Raw genomic sequence first — 22,791 nt, forward strand, 5'->3', positions numbered from 1 at the left:
AAACGCACAGCAGCAAACGCAGCATCACCATGGAGGAGAGCAAAAATTGCATGCAAGTTGGCACAAAACGTACGAACTGCACAACGAGTGAGCAACATCCAGCAAGCGTTCTATCATGCTCCAAGAAGAGGGCAGATAAACATAAAGTGACCTGGTAGTCTTGTGGCATTCTCTTGTCGGCAGGAGATGCCCTATTTAGCAACCGCCATAATCCCATATAAGCTTGTAAGGAATAATCGCTGCATTGAGTTACCGGCTCCTATAGCCCGTGTGCATGTGTGCCATATGACATGCATTATTGGTGTCCACAATTGCCAAATATAGTCAAGGGTCCACGGGGCACTAATATGTAGCGAACTCTTAGCGCAGAAGCAGTTCGTCCCACACCATACATGGTTGTCCCAACCACCTAAGCCCGCCATATAGCCTTGTGAATCTGCAGGCCTCCTGGGGTCTTCGCAAGCGCAGAAAGTGTAGGCCTAGCTCGACACAAGAACATAGACTTGGATGTGACGGCCTCCCGGACCAAAGTATCTAATCTAAAAGCGCTAATCATATGTTTGGTTGAGAGTGGCAAAATCCCGAATAACAAGTAGCAAGGGTTGACCGTGTACCATAAGCTAACACGGACGACTCTAACCAGATGGACACTGCCCATCTCATGTTGATAGACGCACTTCCTGGTACAAACCATGACGATGCAGCAAATGGCTCTTCAGACGGGATAGCAACGGTGAGACCGCGTCCGCCACACTTTGCTTTGAGTACCTGCTGAGCTACTCCACTTCTGCATAGCTTCAAGCACACACTGTTGAGAAGCGACCAACAACAACTGCAACTCAACCGATGGCTTGCTGCCATGCAATATATATACCAAGTTTACGAAGCCTCTGTGCATCCCATAATTGGCTTTTGGCATACTGGATAGCACACTCCAGGCGGTGACATCCACCTGTGGGACTTAGTGCTTGCCAGGTCCAGTATCTGCGATGCTGACGAACACTTCGAAATTCCTACAGAGTAAACTCTCGGGTTGCAGCAAAATCAATTGCGGGAAATTTGTGTGGAGACATGATGGGCTATATTCAAAGTTCTTATTTCGAAGGCACATTTTCTCAAGGGCTGTAGAAAAACGTTCACCTCCCTCAACTTCACAGCTTTAAACCACGTTTGCAAACCATCCAACGAATTCGGGCCAGACCCACCGGCATCTTACCTTAACTGCACCGAACTCGTGTGTCGCATGCCTGCACGGTGGCAGCGCAGTTAAACATGCTGTTGATGCCCCTTTAGGGGTTTGCAACAGGCTCAGCAACGTCTTAGGCTTACAATGTAGCACCACCGGCACACAGGCTGTACTATTGGCCCGGGTGCGCTTATCTCTAATAGTACAGCAGCACAGCCAGCTATACACCAGTCCCTGTCTGGGCAACTATGCAGGGAACCTTATGCCAGCGGCGTAGCTGACCAAGCACGCAAATAACCGTGACACCTACTTTTACATCTATCTCCTGTGTTAATCACAACCCATAACAAAATTTCACCAATATCCTCGGCAACATGCGATTACCCTGTGGGCCTGTGCTGCCCAGTGCGTGTCTCAGGTAACAACTGGAAACCATTCCACTGCAAGCATGAGGAGAAGTGCCCCCTAAACAGTACACGTCACCCAGGCAACAAGGCATCCAGGCCCATGATCGACATCACCTTTTTGCTGAAGCCTAGGATGCCACGTTGTGCCTGCGCTAAACCGTTCCTCATGCAGTTCGACGGCATTTCCATTTTCCGGCACAAAGCAACCACTTCCGAACAACTGGATCTCAGCATCAATGACAACTCATGCTGTACGTTGTAACCCTTTGCACTGCCGTGCACGCCGTCGGGAGTGTGATAATTCGTTATCACTCGTCCACCTCTTATACCTCCAACTGTCGTAGGACCCCAACCATTGCGAGGTTACTCACCTTTGAGTTAGCACCTTCCACAGACACTGCTGTATACCATCCTGGTGCCTAACTGCGATAACACAGGATGCTAAAATGCCACCCCCCACGACTGTATTAAGCATTTCATCTCGTTGGTATTTCTTCGGACCTCTAAAACATATGCAGTTTTAATCACATATCTCAGCACCTGCCACGACGCACTCTATCCAAGCACTTGCTAATTTAGCAATGCTTCTTGCTTTGCCGTTTGCTGAAGGACTCTCCACCTCTTGCACCTCACTAACGTACAGTCTGTACCACGGCTTGCATCTGCAACCCTATTCGCTCAGTCCCATGCACTCCGATTCTCCCCCTCACGCAAGAAAACACGGTGTTCCAGCCACCTGTACATAAGCGGACTATACTGCATCAACCGTGGCTTTGTACTGCAGTGTTCCACATCTGATACCTCTAGTACGTACCTCCTGCTGCACGGGGTCATCTCAATGAGCTACTCCAAAAGCCCCTGCACAACCTCTATTCACTTTCAAACAAGCTGGCACCAACCGTCAACACAACAATGCTTGCATCCGTTATATAACACGGATGCTCTTGCAAATGCTGGAGAATGCTTTTACCTCACTTTCACACCGTCGTCTGCTGGTGCACACCAAACTGGATGTTGGGCCAAAAGGCCCCGTCAAGCGCCTGCACTCCTAGGCATTCGCCTAATGCATTCCAACTGCAGTGCTTGCAAGCGATTTGTTAAACACCAAAATACCCACCAATGCACTCATCACCCCTCAAGCTGGCAAACGTATGAAATCGTTTACGTAGAGTATGCCGCAAAGTGCGTTTATAGCCTCACAAAGTGCACCTGGTGAGGCAACAAGCGCATCACAACTTTAGCAGCAAGTCGGAGCGAGTTTGCAGCTCCGCACGCATACCCTTGACCGATGCCACCTCGCCCTTTGCAGCAGCCGCAACGGCCTTGTTGAGTTCGTATCGACTCGTTCGCCTCGCTAACCAACGACTGTTCCACTGTCCTAGACAATTTCCAAGCAACTAATCAGTTGACGACCAACTCGCATCCACCGCCAACAAGATACGTGGTGCACACCACTGCCCTTTTACACTGTAGAGGGCTGCCTCCGACAGCGCTCTACACCTGCGGCACACCTTTTGCCTCCAAGTGTCCCAAAAACCTCCACTATTGCAAGACTACTCCTGTCTGCGCAATAGCCCTCCACAGACACACTTCCTGTGCTTTTCACATATGCAGTGGCATTCGCAGCTAGTGCACCACCCTTCTCATAGACACTGAACGACCTCTCGGCACTTTTTCGGATATCTAACAAGATGCCATCTCGAACGCAAAGCCCTTAACAGTAAACAACAAATACGCCCCTTATGTACATACTCATGCATGCAACAGTGTATCATCAGGTTTTGTACTGTACAGTTCTGCGCCTTTGGTACCTCTCATACACACCTCTTGCTGCACGACATTCTGTGAATGCACTAATCCAGCGACGTGTGCAGAATTCTGGAGACTGTTGTCCGAACAACCGTCCACTGTCGCCAGCGTCGCATTCGGACGACACATCTCCAACATGTTGATGTGGCTGTGACTGTTCACATGGAATCCACTATTAAAGTGCTCCATGTTGCTTAGGAACATCGTGAGAAAGCATATATGTGCTGGTGTGTATGTGAGTATCAGCAGTGTGTGGGAACAATCATATTGCTCGCAGCTTTTCGCTCTACACCGGTAATCTCACGCATTGTGGTTATGATGCAAAGGTGCCAGTATCAATGCCGAGTTATGTCTGCTGTATACGCTTAGCTCTACGACAAAACGATATAAGGGAGCATGTCACGAGACAGCGGAGCGTACACTTAGACAATCTTGTATTTTGAGGAACTCTCACCGCTACCAGCTCCACAGGTTTACACTACTTTTACAAGCAAGTCGTCGGATTGCTTAGGCACTACTAATCATCCGTGTATATCTGCAAAGATTCTGTCGCCAAGTAGCATTTTGCCGTGAGAGACTAGCATGCTTGGAATCCCTTCGTGCACACATCTCTGCGCACGTGGGAGCAGCATACCCAGGCAGTGTACCTCTAAGGGAACTGCGCGGAGCTGTCAAAGGGCCTGCACCAATCCGCTATGGCTCATGTTCCTGTTAGCGACACAGGGAAACAGCCCATGATCACCAAATTGTAAGCGCTCAACACAACCCGTTCTCAACCTTGCAGGGCATGCAGCCTTGTCGACACCGGTGCACCCGCCTCGTTGGCTTAAATCAGCTGGCACTTGAGAGCAGCATTGCACAGCCGTACGCGAGGGTGGCCGATAAGTATGGTGCAAGCCGTGCCTTTGCCTGCACAACCCCCAGCACTGCCTTCGACCACTCCCTGCAAATGCTTCACAGAGGATGGCTGCAAAGATCCCAGGAACGGCAAGACTAGCAATATCTACCCCGTATCCCTTCACACGCGCTGCCTTGCCCCTTCACCGATACGATATAAGATGGACATACGATACAATCATTCTCGAGCAAATTGACCCCTCATTCTCGTCACTACTTATTCAGGCCTACAACACGTCAGTCTTTTGCCAATTGCGACTATTAACCTTATGGAACCCCCTTACGCCAAACCTCAAACCATTCAACCCTCCAGCAATGCGCGGCATCATGCTACAACCTGTATAGCAGAGTTTAGTGCTCCTCGCCCCTCTCATACACTCCTCCTGGGCCGCAACGTGAACGCGTAGCGCATTTGGACGGCTGCAGTGCAGTACTTATCCACGGCTCACACTATACCTCGGTGACCAGTGAGCTACTCCATGCTCACCAGCACAAGCAAATAAGCCATAGTTGGGACCCAGTCGGTGCCTGCAATCAGCATGAACGCTTGCAGCTGCTGGGGTACACTTTGACTTCCATCCTTAACCCCTAAACCATGCGGAATGAGCTGTACCGTGGTAAGGGCAACTTGGACAAACCCTCCTACTCCTCGGCGATCGTTCTCTGCATTCCAGCTGCAGCCTTTGCACACTGTTTGCCATACATCGAAGTACCCACCAACCCATTACGATCAGCAGTTGAGCAACCTAGTGCGGCGGGCGGAAGGTCTAAGTGCAAGAAGCACAACGCATACTGATGAATGCATTTCTCCTTCGAAACAAGCGTTGCTCAAAGTGGTGATATCGCCGTCCTAAATCTATTGGCGGTTGGTCTGCGGCATCGGCCACAAGCAGCATCTCGGTCTTTTCTCCACCCAGTCTTTTTTGTCCTCAAGCTGTAGCGATAATGCCCGTCTAGACAGGCGGTGTTCCAAGCATTCCTCCCACAAGTGTCCAACAATCTGCATGACTCCGCTGAACCGTGCTCTACCGTGAAGCACATGGACGAATCATGTTGAGATACAGTGTACACACCCAGATATACTGCGTTGGCAAAGCCTGTTACTGTTTGGTGGGCCGGCTCCGTAGTGTGATTGCCCCGGCATTTCGCACGAAATTTCCGTTTGCACGCAGCACACTTACTTCGATTATGCTCAGCCGTACACTAGTTCACATGCTTGATTAGTCTTATCGGTGAAGCAGTACAAGGTCTCTTCAACCAGTGATGCATTAGCAGAGCGCAGCCGTCTCCTGCGCTTTGGTAATATCCAAATTTGAAGGACAGCTGTACACAGCTTTGAACGACGCAGCGGTAAATGCAGCAAAGCAGTGGCAAGCCTTACGGTTGGCATGCAAGTTCCATCGTATATACAGTCCTAACTGCAGGCACCAGCGCTTGCGGATTATGGTTTGGCTAGTTCACGTAAATAACTCGCCATGATGTGAAGGCGCATGCATGCACTTGCAAGTAAGATCTACAGCGAGTAAAAGGGTAGCCTAGTTTCCCAGAAGTTCATAGTGTGGTAGTCCAACAGAAATCCCCCTACTGAATCGCGTTGATCACTCCTCTATGATGCAAAAAAGGAAAACGACAGTCTACCAATAGAAACACAACAAACCGACAATGATATTAAACTAATGGTACCTAAAGGCCTTTCTCAAACGACCCCCGCAGAGAAAACATGCGACAGGGTCCACTGTGCGAATACTCACGGCGCAATCTCCGTCATTTTCCAATGCAAGCCTTCGCGAATTTATAGCATATTCATGTTCATATGTACGGGACTTCAGGGCGATGAAACAGCGAACGACGACAAAAGCCACAACCAGCGATATCAACAACGAGGACAGTACAGTTAGGCGCGAATGGTTGCCGCGCACTCTGTTCGGCAATGGAACTCCGCCATAAACAACAGCTGTTTCATCTGCTAAATTGTTCATCGACGGTACACGCAATGCATCGTGTGGCTTATGCATACCGCTCATCGCCACTGAAAATGGAAATGTTGAAACAAAAATCATGAGATGCAAGAGGCACATTTTTGCTTAAGGGAAGAAACACTTCTCCGCAGCCACGCTAAGAATACAAACTTCAACGTTATAGAGAGGTGAACGTATCGAACGGCGGTTTTTTGTTGTACGCCTTTTGCTTGCGCTGCAATCAATGGAAGCCTGGCGAAGATTGTACCTTTCAGTTGGGAGGCCCCGCTGTGCTTACTGGTGCATCCTGGAGAACGATGGCATTCGGGCTAGGCATGGAACGAAGTCCAATATGCGTCTTTCCTTGTAAACTCCATAATTTTTGGTTCAACAAGTGTATCGCGTTGGTAGTGTTGATGTAGCTTATCACCAATTTTTCCGAAGCCTTCGTATTTGCTCTCTTATTTATGCACCGGTCAGGGTAATTCAGATCGTGGATCTTATCAAGCAACTAATGCGATATGAATTCGAGCCAAAATACTGAGGGTGATGGTTTCTTTCAACCAACATCCGCCTGTTTGCAGGCATTCTGAGGGGCAATTGGAGCTCATGAAGCTGCAGGAGACCAGACAAAGCGCAGGAAACCTGGTGCACCTCAAGGTTCAAGAGGGCATCATATACAGGCACACGTGAGCCTTCATGGTTCCATGAACAAACATTTAGAGAGTTGTTGAGTAGTTTTGCTAGGGGGTCGTTTGCTTTCTAGGAATGCCTGAGAATTCATGCGCCAATTTGCTACATCGCCCTGACAATGATATCCCAAGCGTGCGAGGAGATTCCCAAAACTAGTCCCAGGGCCATTAGGAGCTGTAGTGTGACCGAATCATTCATCTTACGGGTTTCTTTAAGGCCAATGACCTCCCGCACCAGTCTATGAGACCCTTAGGCTACCATTACAGAAAAAGCAAAATTTATTAAATAGAAAGGTACCAGCGCAATATGCAGTGTGCCCAGGCATCGTGGTCACAGTGGCTATAGCGCCGGTCCACTACCTTATCGTAGAACTATTCTGAAGCCCAAAGTTGCTGCAATGTTAAAAATAAGAGTTCTTTTGATGCAACAAGCCCCTGCCCCCAGTCTACAGGCGTACTCCTTTTAGTATTTCAACGCCCTGGAGCATAGGGAGAAGAGACAAGCTGCCGACATTTGCAGGTAACCTGGTGCAGTACAAGGTGTATCATATACAAATACGAGAGCACTTTGTTGGGTTGCATCTGCAAACAGTTTAGGCTGTTGGTGAGACCCTCTGCGTGTCTAGCATTCGTCTACTGGGGCAGTCTAGGAGTCCACATATTCCAGTGGCTTAGATGACTGAAACGGATGCCGCTGCCTTCCTACGGTCGCCTCCCAAGCGCACTAAGCAACGCACCAAACCTGGAAACAAAGTGCCTATCAAGACCTTGATCGAACGAGCGCAAGCCAACACCACTGGAGTACGAATTCCACTGCGGCTTTGCCCGGAGTTGACAAATCAGTTGCCCTTAGGTTACCTGAGGATCAAGAAGGAGTCTTGTGCTGTGCAATTATTACACAGGACAATTCACAGGCACAGGAACTCCACCCTACTCCCTCCTAAGATATGGCGCATGCTTCGGCTGACGAAGACTCGCCAGGGCATACAGCTAAGCTGGGGTTCACCCTTTTCGACACGTGGCTGCAGTCACCCGAGTCCCAGGACCTTCCACAAAAAATACGTGAAGTGCTGCAGACGCATAGGCATGTTTTCCGTGGCAACCTGCCACCAAGCTTGCCACCAAAAGGCCCACACGATCATCACATCTTGTTAGCCCCTAGCAAGATCCCAGCAAAATTTGCTACACACCGTATGACCCCTGAAGAGCTGGGATTTCACAAGCAGGAAATCCTCAAGCTGGCAGCCCAGGAATGGATCGGTCTCACGTATTCCCCATTCTGCGCGTCTACAATCATGGTCGATACGCCTGATGGAACAGGCGAGCGTAAGATGCGTATGGTGGTTAACTACCATTCCCTAAATGCGCTTACGGTTGCGCCTGTCTTCCCGTTGCCAACGATCCAAACGATTTTGGAGGTCCTGGGTGGCTCCAAGTATTTTTCCGCTCTCTACTTAGAGGCAGGCTTCCACCAGATCCGCGTGGCTAAAGCGCATCGTTGGAAAACAGCTTTCCCTTCCGTCTTGGGCCTGTTCGAATACAAAGTCATGCCTTTTGGCCTGAAGGGTGCTCCCGCTACCTTTCAAGCCAACATGAATACCTACCTGTAGCCCCTGCTAGGGCATGGTGTTATTGCATACCTAGATGGTGTTCATACATTCCGTTGACCTTCTTACTCACGTTTTTCTTCTACGCAAGGTGCTGAGCATCTTTCTCACTAATACGTTTTCCCGAAATTCTGCAAGCGCCAGTTCGCGCGCCAGAAACTTACGTATTTGCGATAACGTCAGCCCTGAAAGCATAAAACCTGCAGCAGACAAGATAGAAGCAATCCGGGTCTGGCCAGAAGTGCTGGAGAACGAGACCCAAGTCCTGCAGTTCCCAAGTAGTGTTAATTACTGTCGTATGTTTGTGGGTCCCGATTATGCTGACATTTCCCGTCACCTTCTTACCCTGACTCGCAAAGCCACCCCTATTCATTGGACAGCCCCCCACACACCGGTGGTTCGCCAACTCAGGCAATGACTCATCGATTATACCACCCTCCAGATTCTCGACACCTTTAAGCCTTGATGTCTACGCCGATGCCACCGGCTAGGCCATTGGTGGCGTACTCGAACAAGCCGCAAAGCCAATTGGGTTCGCCAGTCAGGCCATGACCCCCGTTCAACAGAAATATTCGATCTCCGATCAGAAATTGTTGGCCCTAGTCACCACCCTAGCCAAGTGGTCTTACGTCTTTCGCCCATCAAGCTCGTACTCACTTACGGTGACGTCCAAGCCCTTGCGGGGACTCACTGCCCGTTGGTTAGATTTCCTCCCGGAGTTTCCCGATCTCACTATCAGATATCTTCAGGCTGTGCTTAGCGTACGGTGGCCGATGCGTTGTCTCGTCTTCTTTGTCATTGCTCTTCACCAGCATCCCTCCCGCCTAGTTCACCTCTGCTTCCTATCTCGAAGTCCTTGGCCCCGCTTATATTAGGTCCTGCACACCCAGATACAGCTCATCACACCAAGGGGATGCAGGTCAATTGCCGGCAGCTGGCTGGCATTCGTCGACGCACGCGTCGGCCTCGCCCACAGTCTCTACCTGTTTCTTCCAAGGCCGACGCCTCTACTCCTGACGGCACCGAGCCATCCGCCATCCTCCCACTGCTGCCCGCCGATTCCGCAACATTCGATTTGCCGGCAGCTTATGTGAAGTGTCCCGTTCTCCGGGTCTCCTACAATTCGGCAGTTCAGGCAGTCGGTGCAACCATCCAGGTGGAATTCCGCAATCGCCTCCTCGCCTTGAGATTCGTCAGCTGTTCCTCAGCGTTTGCATACACTGTCTACGGTGTATATGTGTTCCGCAGTTTCCTGATTTCCTTACACACATTCTATATGACAATCACGATCACGTAACAGCAGGGCATCGGGGTCGGCAGAACACGCTCTTGTCTCGCAGCAAGCTCTATTGTTGGCCTGACATCCGCACTTACACTAACGCCTAAGTGGATTCCTGTACACAGTACCGCGCCTCCACGTCCCTCAACCAAAAGTTTGCTGGCCTCCTCCAACAGCTTATTCCCTCCCGACGCTGGAGCCAAGTTATCTTGCATTTCATTACCAACCTCCCGCTTACGAAAACGGGACACGACTCTATTCTGGCGTTGATCGATTCCCTTAGTAAAATGGCACACTTCGTCCCTGCGAAAAGAGATTCACAGCCGCAGATACTGTGGATGTACTCGCCGACCGCCTTATACGTTGCCGTGGGCTACCTGACGCACTCATCTCTGACCGCGATCCCTATTTCGAGTCTGATCCTTGGCACCATCTGTGTAATCGTTTTAACATCAAACTCGCTTTACCGTCTTCCTATCACCCCCAGAGCGACGGCCATACTGAACGAGTGAACCGCACGCGCGAACAAATGCTGCGCCCATACATTCAATCGGATGAACGCGACTGGGAGAGATTGTTACCTGCCTTTGAGCTAGCGTACAACACAACAAGCCATCCTTCCACTGAGTTCTCTCCGTTCGAGATCATAATAGCGAGAACCCCTTGACCGTAGCAGACCTCGATTGTCGTCGGCGCTCTCTGCCCTACCCTTACGCCGCCGATGACGACGCTCTTCCGCTAGCTCTGCGACCGGGCGCAAAGTCACATCCTGAGGGCAAAATGTCAACAGAAGCAGTACGCAGACACACACCGCCGCGCAGTGGAGTATGCGGTTGGCGACAAGGATTGGCTGAGCAGCAAGCACATTCCCGCCCTCAACACATGCCCTAAGTTTGAACCCCGTTTCCATGGACCTTTCGCTATTGCTGAACGCATTGACGGCCTGGCGTTACCTCCTACGTACGAATGCCCTGATGTCTTTCATTTTTCCCAGTTAGTTCCTGACCGCCCAGGCGCCCAGGAGCTGGAGCCTCAGGAGGCTGTTGTGCGGTGGCACCCCACCCGAGATTCTGCAGGCAATCCCATGGATCAGTATGAAATCGACTACATCATGGACAAGCGAGGGTCCGGCGACGAGGCCCACTATATGGTCATGTGGCGGGGCGCGCCTCCGGGCAGGTGGGGCGCGCCTCCGGGGCGCCCCACCTGGGAACCCGCTAGCCATTTAGGGGTTTGCCGCGCACTGCTGCGAGCCTGGCGGCGCCGTCAGCGGAAGCGCCGTCCGCCCTGGTCCGCCACCCTCTTTTCCCTTTTTCTTTCCCCCACCTCCCTCTTAGTCAGCTGTCGCCGGTCTTCTGCCTTGTGGAGGGGGGTAAGGGGGAGCAGGAGCACCCCATGTGACGGCAGCAGGTTATATACACAGCCCATGGCCTAGCGTAAAGGCACACGGACGCGCATGTAGCGGTAAGCCCTCACAACAAGCACCAGCACTATGTATCACCTGTAGACACATCATTACCTACAACGCGCTTAGTGTGCTAGTCACTAAGTACCTAATGGTAAGGGGGTGTGCTAATATACGAGTCCTGCAGTGGTACACTATATACTATGAAGGGCTACACAAGTACTAATTCATGCACACACCACCCTGTTCACTGTACAATTTATCCCCACCTAGGAAGTGGCGCAAGTAACACGACACAATGCCCAAACAACCCCAAGCAGGCAAAAGCGACAGAAATATAGAGCGAAAAATAGAGTCGTAGTTTAGCAGGAGGCACAGAATAATTTAATTGCGGAGAGAGAGGAGAAGTAACGTAGTTGTAGGGGCGAAAGAGTGGGGAACACGAGTAGCAAGTGCACGCGTCACAGCACAACTGCGCAATAAGACCCCGATAGAGGGACATAACACACAGCCAGGATAGTAGGACAGTGCAAACCAGTAGACACAACCGTCTTGCACTCCAGAAGGGCAAAGCGGGTCTGAATTAGCTGCACTCAGGATAGCAGAACATTCCTGAGAAGCAACACGAGGCAGCATTGTAGCAAACACACTCCTGGGAAACCACCGGAGGCCGGTGGGACACCGAGAAGAGGTTCTAGAGGAGTAGAAGCTAAGGATGTAGACTCAGCCACTTCGTTGAGTTCCGATGAGGCTAATATACACTGTGGCACGAGTCTCTGACTCAGTTGAATCCCGAGGCACTCTTGCCATGTAGCAAATTCTGTCTGGCTAGCGCCCCTGTGAGACCTTGGAGACACTCGGCTTTGGTGCGCAGACAACCTGCACGCACGAAGACGTTTTCTTTAACAAGTGTCTACAGTGTTGCTGAATGAACATAGGAAGGCGTTGCTGGATCTGCATGTGAAACTGTCTAGTACCTTGGCCTGCAGCAAGTGCATTGCAACGCATGGTAGGCTGCCCTCGTTAGCTGCGCTACAGGATCCCTGGCTACCATGCCACAACGCCTAGAGGCTGAGGAGAGTGACTAGAGGATTCCACATAAATCTTGTACCTCGCAATAGTCTTTGAATGGGTATCGAGATATCTCGCCCCAAGCTAGCCACACACAGCTAGGGGTTGTACGCCGGTATGTACTCTATGCAAGATATCTCGAGGCCAGACACATTAAAATTTGCTGCATTGAAATCATTTATGATTCTGAAGTCTAACAAGACCAACATAGAACAAACAAGCCGGACCGTACTGCCGTTCACTACCCAAAGCCTCTCACCAAACAGCAGCTGTAGTGCTCTAGCCGACCCTCTACGAACACCACGTATAGTCCTGCGGGTTGCTACCTAATTGCAGTCCGATAAACAACACGACAATGCCTTACATCCACACATTTAGCCTCAAAACACATTCAAGTCCACACAACACCAACAAAACGAGGGAAGCATAAATATATCCGTGACCCCCCAAGGTGGGTCAGTTCTTCGGCGACCCAGGCAGCCCCATAAACCTGCTGGTTGTTGTTGCTCGTAGCCCGTTTGCCTTATTTAATGGCTAAATGCTGTGAATCATCACTAATATTATATGATATCGTTTCTATTTCTACGCAATGGGAAGGCCGTTAGGAGCTCACAGGGCGAGCCAGTGTAGTGCCCGTGCACTACAGTAGCAATATGGCGCACTTTTGCTATACTTGGGCTTCACACAGTCACACAATTGGCGTGCTCAATTGTCGTACAACATTAACACAAACAAAAGACAAAACTAACCCAGAAAGCGGTCTGGAAGGCCTCAAGGAGGCCGGCTGCCTGTTCCGCCGCACGCACACCTCATCATTTGAAGCGCGACCGCGTCAGCCCCGCAGCTGCATGCACGCGATGGCTAACTGTCTGTTTAATAGTTGTTTTTTGCGTGTAGTTGTTGGAAATATGCAAGAATACATCGGTGTATGAGGAAGAACGCTAAAGTTGCGATTTAGGCCGCATTTTCGGCCCAAGGTAGCTCTATTTGGGTCTAAGTGATTCAACAGCAGTTTTCCTGCTTTCTTGGCTGTTTCGACTCGTGTTTCCTGTTTCTTCTTTCTTCTTTCTACTTCATTGTCGGAATACTCTGCACTACAAACGCAAAAGCTTGAATTCCTTGCTTTTGTTCTGAGCCTCTGAAATTATGGCTCTAAAACAACCCGTCACGCAAGTGCGACTCACCAACGTCGCCGTCGTGCGCCTCAAACTCGGGGGGGAGCGTTTCGAGATTGCCTGCTACAAAAACAAAGTCCTCAACTGGAGAGAAGGCAAGCCGATTTCCTGCATGTTAAGCCAAGGCTTCTAAAATGCTCAATATTGTCGGGGTTCCACATAACTGGAGGCTCCAGTTATCCACACGTAGACATCAGCAGAAGCACAACACGAGAGGCACGGGCATACCAGAGAGCTGTAGCCGTTTCGGAGCCGTATGCACCTCACCAAGGAGCGTCTATTCCTGTATGAGCATCTGTGGTATAGCCCTTGCTGGTGTTTTGCTTGCGGTGTCTGTACACGTTGTTGCGGCAGGGAAGGAGACCGATCTGAATGAGGCAAGCTCACAGAACCCCTAGTAGAACATGAAATAATTTTGGACTCTGTGTGTGGACTCTGCGTGCAACAGGAGCTGCTGCCGTAGCAGAGGCCCGCCACACACTGGGCTCCACAGAAGCTGTAACAGCAGCTGTTGCTTCTGTGGCTGCAGGCGTAATCATGGTAGTTGCTGCAGCCTTGCGTGGACAAGCGTTGACGGCCCACTGTCCGTGCTGCGGGTGGTGCGCAGGTGCTGCAAGTGGACGTCGTGTTTCAAAATGTTGCAAAGGGGGAGTTGGCTCGAAAGGCGGAATTGCAGCGGTACTTCGGGACCGATGATCAGAAGACCTGCATTTTGAGGATCCTCGAGAAAGGTGATTTGGGAATTGTTTAGTGTTAAAGGTCCATTGTTTACTGTTGCGGTTGTGTTGTTTATCAGTCTCGGCTCATTTCATAATTCTGTATCGTTGATTTATTATTATTCCTGTTAAGGTTTTCTGTGGTTCCAATTAAGGTTTATATGGTTTGTCTGCATGCCTCCGCAGGGGATTTGCAAGTGTCGGAGTTGGAGCGTCGGCAGCAGTTACAGCAGATGTTTAACGATGTTGTCTCGTGTGTTGTCGACCTGACATATTCTGCTGTAACGGGTTTGCCATTGTCTCGTTCAGCTGTATCTTCGGCGCTAAAAGAACTGGGGTTTGCTGTGAGGCTGAAGCAGCCAGCAAAGGCTCAGGCACTGCATGCAGCGCTGCTATTGCAGCAGCACAACCCCCAGCAGATCCGGCGTCGCCTAATGAAGCTCACCATGCTGCTGCCGCTTCCTCCTGCCACTGCTGCTGCTCCTGCGGCTCCAGCTGCTGCTGCAGCTTCCATGCTTCACTTTATTCTTCGCGACTGTGCTGGCTTCATTGAGTCGCAGGATCCCACTGTGGATCTGCTGCTTCAGCAGAAGCAGCATCAGGGAGGTGAGGCGGACGCAGCAGCAGCATCAACCCCAATCCAGTGGCGCGTTGCGTTCTTGGCCTCACCTGGAGTGTATAGGGAGCTTGAGGAGAAGGTGCTTGACGCGGGAGGGTCTCTGGCTGTGGCGACTTGGAATTGTTTGTACGACCCGCAGCAAGACCAGCACCTACTGCAGCAGCAGAGGCGGCAGCAACAGGAGCAGCAGAAGATGCTGGAGCAGCTTCAACAACAGGAGGAAGCCGCCAAGGAGGAACGAGAGAGACAGGGAAAGGAACAGCAACGCCGGGCGGAGAAGGCGCAGCACAGAAAGCTGATGCGGCGTCTGCGGCAGCAGCAGCAGGACGAGGAGCAGCAGCGGCTAGAAGAACAACGCGTCAGCGAAGCCATGAAGCAGGAGCAAGCGCGGCTGCATGGTCGTCTGCTGCAGCGGCAGATCTTAGAAGAAGAATACCTAGAAGGGGAGATGGTGCAGCTGCAGCTGCAGCGGCTCCGCCGGCGCGAAGAAGAAGAAGAGAGGAGATACCAGCTACGGAGGCAGCAGCAGTGTGAACGCCAGCTAGAACTCATTGAGCAGCACAACATGCAGCAGGAAGATCCGAGCTTCAACATGGAGGAGATGCAGCAGCAGCTGCAGCAGGTGCAGCAGCAGCAGCAGCAGGTGGACACAACAAAAAGCATCATAGACGAGTTCGGCTTCGGGCCATTGACCGTCTACCCTGATCCTGAGGAAGCATGCGAGAGCTGCTCCAGGAGCTGCTGCTGCAGTAGGAGCAGGAGCCAAAGCAACAGTAGGAGCAGCAGCGCGAGCAGCGAAAATGGGAAGGAGCCGTTATGCTGCTGCTGCTGCGCCGAGTTTGGCGATGATGCCTGGGAAGACACGCAGACCCGAGCCCAGCGAAAGGGGCGGGGCGGGAGGAAGCAGCGGCAGCAGCAGCAGCAACAGAGGCGGGGGATACTGCTTTATGCTGGGCTGCGCAGCAGCAGTTTAGGAAGCCCTTGTCCCCTGCACGCTGCTGCATGCACTCATCAGAGAGACAAGAATCAGGTGCCGTCTCTCGAGGGCTTATGCAGGCCGAAGCAACACTCAAGGAGGAGACAGCTGCAGCAGCAACAAAAGAAACAGGAGAGGGCTGCCCAACAGCAGCAGCAACAGCAGCAACAACCGCAGCAACAACCGCAGCAACAGCAACAGCGCCGGCTTCAGAAACAACAGCAAAGACAGCTGAGGAAACAGCAACATCAGCGGCAGCGGGAGCAGCAGCAACAGCAGCGGCAGCAACAGCGGCAACAGCCTCCTGAATTCGAAGATAGCCTAACACGAGATGCATTCAATTTGCTGTGCCAGGATACGCAGCCGCGGCAGCAGGGACAGGAGTCTGTGGCTGGTTCTTCGCAGAGCCTGCAACAGGAGGGGCTGCCGCAGCCCGAGGAGCAGCGGGTCTTCCGGTGTCGCTGTTGTAACGAGGCCATGAAAGATGCAGCTGAGCTGCGTGAGCACTGCAAGAGCAGCAGACATGCAGTGAATCTTCGCAGACAGCTGCAGTCGCTGCCCCCCCTCACCGGCACCGAATGGACCGAAGCAAAATTCGACCAAGAGCTCATGGCAGGAAGCTACTCAGAAGTGAGGGGATTTTAAACATCATGTACTCCAGCTGGCGCGGTAGCTGCTGCTGCAGTTGCTACCGAACTTGAGGCTGCTGTAACAGCATGTCCTACCTCACCGCACTTGGGCGTGCTGTCAGCTTTTGTATTGTGTCACTGGCTACAGCTGTTGCCGCAGCAGCAGCTTCAGCTTACCATCAGCACCAGCAGCAGGTGGCTGCGGTGCTGACGTCATCCGCTGCGGTTTTGTTTATTATAATTGCGGCAGCAGCTGCGACAGTACGCTGCCGTTGCATGCATGTGCTGCAGCATCTAATGCAGTAACAGATGAGTCTTCAGGTATTTACAGCAGCAGTTACGGCTGCCGCTCCTGCAGCTGCAATATATGTGCTGCAGCAGGAGCAGCTGCTGCTGCTCCTGCAGCAGCGGCAGCTATGATCAGCATTTGCATGCCTTTATGCTTTTGACGCTGTTTCCGATATGCCAAGTGTACGCGCAGCAGCTGCTGCTGCGACTCTAACTTCGAAGTGAAATGTAAAGAAAACTCCAAGTGTACAGACGGAAAGACAGACAGCGCAAGGCCCCCGAAATGAATAGGGAGACCCTGAGCCCCACAGGCACTTGGTGCAGACACAACCCGTCAGTGTTCTGCCATTTGTGTGCTACAGTAGCCACTGATGCGAGTATGTGAAAGAGCAGCATCCGGTGCAACGTGTACTGTTGTACTGGGGCTGCCCCAGGCAACAGCTGCAGAGAGGCAGCATTGGAGAGGATTTTAATGAGAGTAGCAACGGCCGGCCGCCGCAGCAGGTGTCGACAACCCTCTTCTTCAGAATTCGGGTGTTTTCGTCCTATTGCTCTTGCAAATCTTCCGGATCCGCTTTCGTGGACAAATCCAAGGGAGCTCCCATCATATCTTCCCACCTGCATGTACACCGCAAGAACCTGAAAATAATTCATTGTCGTCACCGCACCATACAAGAGCAACCCTCTGAGGTCTACCATATTCTTGTCAGTGCATATACGTTTCTACCCTCAAAATATATTACTTATATTCTGTGTTTTCCGCATGTTCCTCCGCAAAATATCCTTCTGAAGAACTCCGTTCCCGATACTTGTACAAAAAGAATGAGGCCGCAGCACTGAATGCACTGCATGCAGGCCTTTTGCCCGCCTCACCGACTATTATCTGTGCCTCCCTCCTCCGACCGTTTGAACTTATCTGCACTCCTTTCTACCTTACTGCTTCTATGTCCGAACACCCATAATCTTCCCATAAGTTTCCTATTTGTCGTGCTCTGCCTGTCGGACATCGCTTTCTCCTCTGTTTTGCAGGAACTGTCTGTGTCTCTGTTTTTAACCCTGCTCCTCTTCTTCCTGCTTTATTTTCTCTCTACTGTCTCTTCGGAACTGTCTCCGGTCTTCTGTCCCATGACCGTGTTCTCATTTCTCCTCTGGTTCTCTCTGTCTGTGTGAATGTATGCCTATTTCTCCTCTCGCTTTCTCTCGCTCTATCGTGATTCACTCTCTTTTTGTCTCCCTTCGTCCCCACTCAACTCACATCTTCAACACATCTTGCGTGGCAGACTCGAAGTGTGAAGTGGCATCGAATGACTTGGAGACGAAAATGTTGCTGTCTCTTCCGTCGTCTGTACACTCCATCATGTCGCTCACCGCCACAAACTTCTCCTCAATTTTACCAAGCAGCTTCAAAGCTGGATCCAGTTCTGCAATTAACAGCAGCAGAAATAAACAAGCAGGCCCAGAAGCAGCGCCCATGAGAGGGTAAAGTTCAACGGCACAGGAGCGACCGTGAACAACACAAAGGCCTCCCCTCCGCCGTTCATACACCTCGAATCGTCTCCATTACCGAGTAAAAGCAAAGCTAAAAACCTAACAGTAAGAAAAGAGTGCTTATGACTCCAAAGAGCGGCTGTCGCTGTCGATGCTGTCTGTACTGTTGTTGTCCCGTGCTGTTGTGGTTGTGTGCGTGGGTGATTCGCTGCCTTGAGCCTAAACCCGAGACCCCAAACCCCAAACCCTAGATGGTGTGCGGACCCCTTTCTGGATCGTCTGTCTCTACGGTAGTGCTGACAATGGCAATTGTTTTCCCCTTTAGGCAGATTCCGTGGGGGCTGGAGACCACCATTATGTAAATATCGTTGTGTCTGTTTAGCTGTCTCTGAGGAATGATTATCTGACAACTGGTGCTGCCGTTGGTGTGCGGCACAGGGGCACCCAAGATGCATATACACCGTATAACTCTGCCTGTACATCTCAGACGGGAGGGGAACTGTTCCAGCACGTAAGATGGGTCGCAAACCACCATCTTGCAACGCGCCACCTGCATACCCAAGCAAGCTCCTAACAAATTTTCATGCAAAATTGTAAATCCATGCGCACTCCCTTATGCAACCCCTGATGCAGCCTCTCTCTGGTGTTTGGCACACGCCTGCTACTTGCGCTTTGCCCCCAGAAGAATATCAGGTATAACGCAGACAAAACCCTAACCTTGTTACACTCTCAATTAAGACAAACAGCCTGTCTCAATTCCTAAACTTGTGCCCCCAACAGTAAACCCCAAAGCCTACACGCTAAATGCAAGAGTCAAAGGGAAATGGGTCAACTTGACGGGCGTTTACCGCTAAACCTTCCCCTTTTCTCATCTGTAAACCTTTCCCTCTGCTAAGCGCTGAACTAAAAGTTTCCAGCTCTCCGGTTTCCTACACCTAAACCCCTGCGGCTAAGATCAGCACGGTGCCTTTGCGGCCTGATACATGTTACCTGTCCGTCTTTTGTTTTGACTCCGCAGACCCTTCCCTCCGAGTCCAACTCGAATGATTCCACGGGTGCCCCTAGCATGTAGGTGCCTCCGTTAACGGCACAGAGGCGGCTGAAGCCCTCAGGCAACCCCCCAAGACCGTATACTGGGTAGATGAAAGGGGACTTGCCGTAGCGGGAAACTGAATACATGTACAGCTTGATCCTCTCCATCGTTTCCTGCATGGGCTGCTTCAGATACCTGGTCGTACAAGCAGCAACCCCCCTAGCAACAACATAATGAAAACCTCCCTCTGGCAAGAGCGGCGACCAGCAACCGAAAAGAAGAAAATTGCAACAAAGTGCCAAACAAACGCAGAAAGCTCTGTTGCAAAGAGCGCATTGCCCACTCGTCGCTTGGGTACAAAGCCACCGCGTGGCCTACAAAGTCAATCGTGTTTGTTTCCAGCCCAAAGTACTTGTAGACCTGAAACCCAGCATAAAGCGTGCATCCATGCGGCTGCCAACACCAACAAATCATTCCGGGCCCAAAGGCTCGCATTCACGCGCAGCTGCCCCACGCCAACAACATCTAGGTCCCAAACACCCATCAGCCGCACGTTTGCAAAATAAGCCGTGCATGCATCATCCTTTACTCACGCAAGGTCAGTTGCATGCATGTGGTATACATTCTGTTAAATACGTTTGCGGATGTCCACGGGTTCACCTGTTCCATAGAGTGTCTCTTGGGGTCGAAGCCCCTCCACGTGTCTGGCTTGTCTGCCTCCCACTGAGCACAATAAGCGAAGAAGGAGCGGCAGCGATTCTTCTCCAGGAGGGGCATTAGGGGGGACATCAACGCCTCGGACTCCGTCGCTGGCACCTGCATATCCACGTGTACACACACCGCAACTCCCAAGACAACCTACAGACGCGACTTTTTTCCCCGGACACTGCACATATCCTTGTGTCAACTAACCCCAAACCCTTAGGCCCGAACCAACAAAAGTAGAAAAGGCAGCCGCAGCACTTGCAGCATGGACCCGCAATTAGCAGCAGGAAGACGGCAGCAGATGTTTACTTTGTGAATGAACTTTTCGCTAGAGAAATAACCGGCCTTCTGATACTGATAAACGAACGTCCCCTCCACGACCTGCCACTCTAGGTACCTGAAGTTGCCAAATACAAACACACCAAACCCTAAACCCTAAGTCCTAAATACCAATGGCTGAACCCTAAACACTGAACCCTTGTTCCCTTTGTACCTTGTGACCTTAGTCTTAAGGAGGATTTTCACGAGTTTTCCGCAGGCCATGACAAACTTAGGAATCAAGTCCACGTTCCAGTCTCTGTTCGATCCATACTCAGGTGGCGGTGAAGTGCCTGAATTTCGACAAAGGAGCATCCAGCAGCAGCAGCAGTGCGTTCAAAGCTCTGCGGCGCAACTGACAGAGCGACACAATGGCAAGGTCAGAAGCGCTGGGGTTGACGTTGAGGGTTCAATTTCTAAGAGCCCAGGTAGAGTCCGCACTAGGGTTGACTGCTTAGATTTCGCATTAGGTTTTCGGGTTTTGTTTAGGGGTTTAGTGGAGGATATTGGGTTCAGAGTTGACGTTCGATCATTTTTTTCGGTGACCTGTAGGGCGCTCTCTACCGGGTTTGAATTTGTTGTACAGATTCGTGAGGCTGAGAGAAGCTCCATCGCCTCCGTAGTAGTTGTTGCGATCTAAATGCAGAACTTTTTTCCCAGCAGAAGAAAGCAAACCGCTTAAGATGCACTCCTTTAGGCCCGTGCCGCAAACCACAACCTGCAACGAAAGCCCGACCCAAAACACAAACCCCAACGTCTAACACGACTATCCAATCCCAGCGCTAACGCCAATGCCGATCCTAATATGGGCTCGTCATAAACCCCACACCCAAAGACAGATGACAAAGCAGGAAAAAGTGCAGAATACAAGAAAGTGTGAGGTGTAACAAAGCCTCCGACAGCTGGTCTGCCCCACATGCCCCTCAACAGAAACGTTATTGGCCAAACTACAAAGCCGTTTGAATAGCCAACACCAGAAAGCATGCAGGCTCCGTCCTGGTGCTGCCGGTGCGTGTTCTGCTGGTGCTGTCGCTGCTGGGCCTGCTGCTTGGTCCCAGCAGCAGCACAACATCAAAGGCACAAAATCATTCTTCGTTGAATAAGGGGCAACGGGAGGGTCTAGGGAATGTGGTAAAGGCAATCGGTTTCCCTGGAGTTCTCCCTATATAACTGAGAAGCTGCTTCTGCTGCTGGTGTGGTGGCTGTTGATTTAAACGCAGTTGCTCCAGCAGCAACAGCAGTCCGCAGCTACCAGTGCCGTAGATAGCTTGGAGGGCATAGGCAGTGAACTCTCACATCATATTCCTCATCCATTTTGCTGGGGTGGGAGGTCTGATAGAGGAGCCGCTGTCCTGTGCTGTGCAGCTTGCTGTCGACGGTCCTGGTGTCCGCCCTTAAGGAGGAAGAAGGAATTAATGAGTCTATTTCTGCAGATGAAATTAACTCCAAAGAGTTCAAGTTCACGCGGGTAAATCGTCGTCGTGCTGTTGCTGCTGCTGCTGCTCCTGCAGCAGCTGCAGCAGCGGCCGCTGCAACTGCTCGCGGCAACATCCAGGAGATTTCGTCGGCTTAAAATGATCATTTTCTCCTCTTGCATACGTTTTGTCTCTGTTTCTGTGTTTGACTAAGTGCAGACGCAACAACATATTTTCAGCTAATCCTGGGGACTTCCTCCCTGCTGCCAGCTTGCAGTGTTCGCTGAATGCTGCACTCTTTGTCTTTTGTTGGTTACTGCCTACAGGAGAGTCGGGTGAAAGAACCTATGCTCCGAAATTCCTTTAGTGAACACGTACGGCTTGGAATTCTCCTTGATTCCCTCTTGCAATGGGGCACTTAATGAATCTGTGCAGCCGCAACAGCTTCCGTCGTCGTCAACCAAAACTGTCTGCTTTCGCCGCGTTCTTGCTACTGCAATTGAGTTGAGTTGATTCGCAGACAGAAGTTCCGTAGGAGGCAGGGTGCACCTAGCCAGGGAAGAGACGGATACTTCGTACGATGGTATTCGGGGGTACACCACAAATTGTGCACACGATGGAGACTTGGGAAACAGTAAGTGTTCAGGGATGAACATCGCATTTTACTGTTTTGTGCTTGAAGGCACCTGCGCCGCGTCCGTAATACCAGCGAATCCTTTGCATGCCTGCTGCACTGTGAAAGGCTTTACGATTTAGGGTGAGGGCTATGAGGATTTTGCAGGCTTGGCTGCGGGGGAGGGGCTCTCTTTCCGGGGAATTTGCACCAACGGGAGGTGTTGGAACGATGGATGTGTGTGTTCTTTTTCTGTTGTAGTTACTGTCTCACCTGCAGCAACAGCAGCTGTAGTTGTTGCAGCTGCAATGCAAACAGGGTACACAAGGAGCTCCTGTATGTGCTGCTTGACTTGCACAACGACCTGGGGACTATTAAAGAAGGTAGCCAAACTCCCTGCACGCACACACACTCGACCCTCAAACCTACAACCCAACCGTAAGCTCTAAAACCAAAACTTAAGTTTCGCACTGCCTCGTATATGGCCCCTTAGGGATTCCTCCAA

General features: G+C 51.2%; 4 protein-coding genes across 4 annotated transcripts; 3 read left to right on the forward strand and 1 right to left on the reverse strand.

Annotated features, from left to right (window-relative positions):
• Nucleotides 1-7,896: 7,896 nt before the first annotated feature.
• Nucleotides 7,897-8,559, forward strand: EMWEY_00030580 (OSJNBa0070O11.7 protein, related; the record flags this gene model as incomplete). Its single annotated transcript, XM_013481642.1, has 1 exon — nt 7,897-8,559. One exon carries the CDS (start codon nt 7,897-7,899, stop codon nt 8,557-8,559), a length of 663 nt encoding a protein of 220 aa, XP_013337096.1.
• Nucleotides 8,560-10,122: 1,563 nt separating this feature from the next.
• Nucleotides 10,123-11,236, forward strand: EMWEY_00030590 (hypothetical protein; the record flags this gene model as incomplete). Its single annotated transcript, XM_013481643.1, has 3 exons — nt 10,123-10,272; nt 10,626-11,014; nt 11,173-11,236. The coding sequence occupies 3 exons, from the start codon at nt 10,123-10,125 to the stop codon at nt 11,234-11,236; spliced, it is 603 nt and encodes a 200-aa protein (XP_013337097.1).
• A 2,384-nt stretch (nt 11,237-13,620) lies between these two features.
• EMWEY_00030600 (zinc finger (C2H2 type) domain-containing protein, putative) lies at nt 13,621-16,442 on the forward strand (the record flags this gene model as incomplete). Its single annotated transcript, XM_013481644.1, has 3 exons — nt 13,621-13,740; nt 14,094-14,217; nt 14,389-16,442. The coding sequence occupies 3 exons, from the start codon at nt 13,621-13,623 to the stop codon at nt 16,440-16,442; spliced, it is 2,298 nt and encodes a 765-aa protein (XP_013337098.1).
• Nucleotides 16,443-17,259: 817 nt separating this feature from the next.
• On the reverse strand, nt 17,260-21,809 carry EMWEY_00030610 (RAB GDP dissociation inhibitor alpha, putative; the record flags this gene model as incomplete). The annotated part of the gene is made up of 10 exons (XM_013481645.1): nt 17,260-17,332; nt 17,970-18,135; nt 18,467-18,752; nt 19,193-19,430; nt 19,579-19,655; nt 19,896-20,051; nt 20,250-20,337; nt 20,434-20,551; nt 20,823-20,976; nt 21,555-21,809. 10 exons carry the CDS (start codon nt 21,807-21,809, stop codon nt 17,260-17,262), a joined length of 1,611 nt encoding a protein of 536 aa, XP_013337099.1.
• Nucleotides 21,810-22,791: the final 982 nt, after the last annotated feature.

The sequence above is a fragment of the Eimeria maxima genome, genomic scaffold, assembly GCF_000499605.1.
Source record: "Eimeria maxima Weybridge genomic scaffold, Emw_scaff375, whole genome shotgun sequence".
NCBI classification, from domain to species: Eukaryota; Apicomplexa; class Conoidasida; order Eucoccidiorida; family Eimeriidae; genus Eimeria; species Eimeria maxima.